Raw genomic sequence first — 5000 nt, 5'->3', positions numbered from 1 at the left:
TCTGTCCACTGAGCTCCGGATTCACCAACCACTCTATCTATCTACTTCACACACACACACACACACACACACACACACACACACACACACACACACACACACACACACACACACACACACACACACACGCTATAACCTTTTGCGATGCAAAGTGCCTCTTCACCTCCTCACACTAGTTCCCTCTTGAAAATTCCCATGAGCAAACACACCTTTGGCTTTAACACTTTATGAGTCCAGTTTTAACTCCTAAAGTGTTCAAGTGCAAAATTAAACCATCGCTCGCATTCTTAAATCTCGCAAATCACCTTTGAGTTTTTAATGACTCGTTCAGGATTAAAAGAAACAACAATTTACTTTTATTATCTACACAAAACTCAACAAAGTCATTAATCAAAACCTTACTGTGTTACATAATCTGTTACAAGATTAGCTCTTACTGGGTTCCTAAAAAGATTAAAAGTTATAAATAACAGACACTGTAAGACAAGATGACGTAAGAAGTGTTAAATTAACAGCAACTCTATAGGAAAAACAAAACAAACAAATAAATATATAATAGACAATTTACATTACCTAAAGAATAAGTTGTAAAAGTTTCCCTGCAAGAAGGGAAATTTGGGTGTTAATTCAGTACGTATACATCTAAAGTAGCAGAGTTCAGTACCTCAGGTGTTTATTCAGTAGCTACTTTAACAGATGATTTAAAATTTTATGTGACAGTTGAACCTCAACAGTTATGAATTATCGCTGTGTAAATGAGTTTCCTCAGTATTTCTTCAATATTCCTGGTTTTGCTTTCTAATGAGACTTTCAATGAGTAAATGAAGTTTTAATAAAATATTACAGCAGGAAAAATATAAACTAATGAAGTTATCCCTCTGGATTCCCCAACAAGGAGCTCATATTTCATTCTGGGAAATCAATCTGAAAATAAAAAGTTTTACACTTTCTTAAATAATTAGTCCAAAATATATAAAGATATAACCTATAGTTATAATAAAGTTATATAGTTATAATAAAGATAAATTAACTAAAGTAACGTAAAGTAATGTAAAGTAACTTAAATTAAAACATGCTTTCAGTTATTGCTGTGAACAATGTGAAAGGAAAAAATATATAGAAAATCATTTGTACATTATTTTAAAAACGTAGATATTGTATTGTGAATGCCTGTGTGTGTGTGTGTGTGTGTGTGTGTGTGTGTGTGTGTGTGTGTGTGTGTGTGTGTGTGTGTGTGTGGGTCCTCCTGTTGAGTACCTGTTCGGCACACGCCGGGAGTCAATAGAAAGTTAACAAAGTCACACACACACACAGAGAGAGAGAGAGAGAGAGAGAGAGAGAGAGAGAGAGAGAGAGAGAGAGAGAGAGAGAGAGAGAGAGAAGAGCGAAGAGCGAAGATAAAGGCGCTTTGAAGTGTATAAAAGATGAAGGAGTGGACGCTTAAAGCTCTCTGCGACTCCAGAAGAAAAATCGGTGTTGTGTGGAAACAAAGCGCGAGCCTCCGAGAATTTATGGTGAAATTATACAGCGGGTTTGTCACTTAAAATCTCGGACCTGTCCGGAGCACAAAGCCACATGCTGAGGATTAATGCGGCCGCTCTTTTCTCTGCCCTTGACAAATTGGATTTTTTGGGGGTCGCTCGGGGGCGCATAATTGTCTCCTGAGCGGTTTTGGAGCGCCTCATTATTATATGAGCCTGGCAGGGGGGAAAGTCTCCATGTGACCAGCTCTCACACACGCACACACGCACGCACACACACACACACACACACACACACACACACACACACACACACACACACACAGCTGTTGAAAAAAAGAGCGCAACTCGATGTTTCTCAGACCCCTCCTCACTTCCCTTCAGCAGTAAGAAAAAGGAGGAGAGCTCAAACACAGTCACAGCGCGCGAGGACGCGAAACTCATCACACCCAAGTCTCTCTGTGTGTATGCATGTATCTGTGTGTATGTGTGTGAAAGAGAGTAAGAGAGAGTGTGTGCCCTGGGTTCAGTTTTGGTTTCCACTCCCGCTCCCACACACCCCTTATATCACACATCTCAACCATGCAGGCAAGCCGAACTTCCTCCTCCATCGGCGTGTTCACAGACTGCAGCATCCCCGCGGGCGCGCGCCTCGGACCGGTACCTGGAATCTTCCGCCTAGGGAAGTGCGTCTCAGACCGGAAGGAAGTCGGAATCAAAAAGAAGGTGAGTGTCCGTTCGATTAAGGAGGATTGTCCGGCACTTCTTTTTATTTGCATAGAAAAGTCTAATTGTTGGTAAGTTACATACATTAAAGTATATATTATGGTTCAGAAAGCAGATTTAAAACAAACTCAAGTTGACTAAAAGTGATGTAAATAAATTTAAATAATAAATGTAAATATTAACCATTAAAAAAACAAAGAAATGAAGGCAAAACCACAAACTCAATATTTAAACTTTTCCAGCAAATGTGTCACACCCTTTTAGCTTTTTCATTAGTTCAAAAACATTATTATTATTATTATTATTATTATTATTATTATTATTATTATTATTATTATTAGTAGTAGTAGTAGTAGTAGTAGTAGTAGTAGTAGTAGTGGTATTATTATTATTATTATTATTATTATTATTATTATTATTATTATTATTATTATTATTATTATTATTATTATGGATATGTTCTTTGAGAATTAATGATGTATTAAATAAGATTAAATAAACATTTAACTGGATTAAATCTTAAACCAAATGAAGTCTAATCCTGTAGTAAGGATGTGTTAACGTTTAATATAGTTAATCTATGAAGATGATCTCAGATTAAGATACAGATTAACAAAAAGAAGAATTAAGAATTGAGTTTTAAAAAAAATACCGAGAAAAATAAAATAAAGTGAGGAATAGAATGAAATAAAAAACACAAATTTTGCTCAGCTTATTCTGTACACAAATGTTTAAATGTTTAAAAATTCAAAGGCAAAAAAACCCCGAATTCATTATATATATATATATAAATATTTTAATAAATTTTTATTTTTATATAAAAAGTTCCAGTTAACTTTTGTACGTCTTTGTTACATGTAATTAGACAGGTGTATTATTTTTTTAATAAATATTTCTCCATTTTTTGTGTCATGGCTAATTCCACTAAACAGTGTGATTAGAATAATTTCAGATCCGATAATAATCCGTATTTCTGTTCTTTCACTGTTTATAATGCAGAATATGAAGATGAGCAGAGTAACGGATGTGTGGAAAGTGGAGGAGTGTTTTGATGAATGAATAAGTTGAATCGTTGCTACAGAGATGTGCTGTCATTTACACTCGTTTCATTTGCATTCTGAGATTTCAAATCTACACAGTTATCACAGTTTTATTACTAGCTCTGTGGGAAACGAGTAAACATTTATCATTAAATAAGTAAATATATCAAGTATATATTTACTATATAAAGTAAATGTCGCTACGTGCCTGCCGCAGGCTTTATTTAATTGAGAGTATATACAAACGTATATGTTGATGTGTTAAAGTGTAGCTTAGATGTATATTTAAGTATATCTGTCCGAAGTCCCACCCCTCTTTAAAGCAGTGATGGATGTCGCGCTCGAGGCCATACAGCTGTCACGCGCTTTTAATCTTTAATTTATTAGAAACGGCGAATTCATTTCTCGCATTAGACTCTAATTAAAGCTTTTCACCTCCTCTGAGATCATCTGCGCTGTCTAATAGAGCAAATAAACACACATTACCGCGCCCTCTGTGTGTGTGTGTGTGTGTGTGTGTGTATGTGTGTGTGTGTGTGTGTGTGTGTGAAATTAATGGCCCCCAGGGGAAAATAAAACTGGAACAAAATGAAATTAAATTAAATGAATACAAATTAAAGTTGTAAACGTTTCTCATTTTAAGCAACTTAAACAATTATTAAATAATAATAAATAAATAAATGAGTTTAAACTATATATAAATCCCCACGCGCCTTTAGAGCTGTTCATCATTAAAGAGTTGAAGATGGATAAATATATCACTCTATATTTTATTTCTATATCTTAAAGAAAACATTTTTTTGCATAATTATGGAAATTGTGATATTCCTATATACGCGCCTATTTTTATTTGAACCTGCATTTATTTTAGTTTCTTTTGGTAACGGAGAGTGCAGTGAAAGCAGTTATTAAATTATTATATTTAACTTTTTATTTCAATGATCTTGTTTTATGCCAGTGTGAGTGAGCGCTCTGACCATTGCTGGTAAAACTTTATACGGATTGCGTCGTAGGAAAATTCTGAAGCTCTATACCCGCCTTTTTATAACTAGAATTTGTTATGAATTCATCCATCAGAAATTCTACCATGTTATTCGCACTTTATATTTCGCAGGAGTTTTTAAGTTGGAGATTTCCGTCAATTGAAGACATTTAGAGTGGTTGTAATAACAAGGCTCAGAAGAAGACTTTATATAACAAGTGTTCGTACAATTGAATTAAAGTGCATTATAATAATAATAATAATAATAATAATAATTATTATTATTATTATTATTATTATTATTATTGTTGTTGTTGTTGTTGTTGCTGCTGTTATTACTATTATTAGTATTAGTATTACTATTATTTCTTCTTCTTCTTCTTCTTCTTCTTCTTCTTCTTCTTCTTATTATTATTATTATTATTATTATTATTAATGTTGTTGGTGTTGTTGTGTGCTCTAGGTGCGGATGGTCAGAGGGGAAATTGTAGATGAATGTGGTTCTGCAGTCACAGATTGGATTTTATTAATCCGAGCAGCAAGGAACAGCCAAGAACAAAACCTTGAGGCTGTGTCGGATTTACCTGGCGGACAGGTGAGTGACGATAAACGAATCATAAAGCTCGCATTAACTTCCGACCCCATGGCACACATTTACCCTCTTCTCTGAAATAACACTGTCATTTTTAAAACTTACTTATAGAACCAAATCAAAAAATTACACCTGTTTTTTAAGTTTTGAGTTTTGTTAATATTATTTACAGAGGTGTT

General features: G+C 34.3%; 1 protein-coding gene across 1 annotated transcript in view; it reads left to right on the top strand.

Moving 5' to 3' along the window:
- The first annotated feature begins 2063 nt into the window (after positions 1-2063).
- Positions 2064-5000, top strand: part of prdm13 (PR domain containing 13) — a 6619-nt gene continuing 3682 nt past the window's right edge. The window contains exons 1-2 of the mRNA XM_060866619.1: positions 2064-2207; positions 4693-4824. Coding sequence (XP_060722602.1) covers positions 2064-2207; positions 4693-4824 — 276 coding nt within the window. The remainder of the gene's footprint in view (positions 2208-4692; positions 4825-5000) is intronic.

Source organism: Tachysurus vachellii, chromosome 1 (assembly GCF_030014155.1).
Source record: "Tachysurus vachellii isolate PV-2020 chromosome 1, HZAU_Pvac_v1, whole genome shotgun sequence".
Classification (NCBI taxonomy): domain Eukaryota; kingdom Metazoa; phylum Chordata; class Actinopteri; order Siluriformes; family Bagridae; genus Tachysurus; species Tachysurus vachellii.
This window is presented reverse-complemented; position numbering and strand designations above follow the sequence as displayed.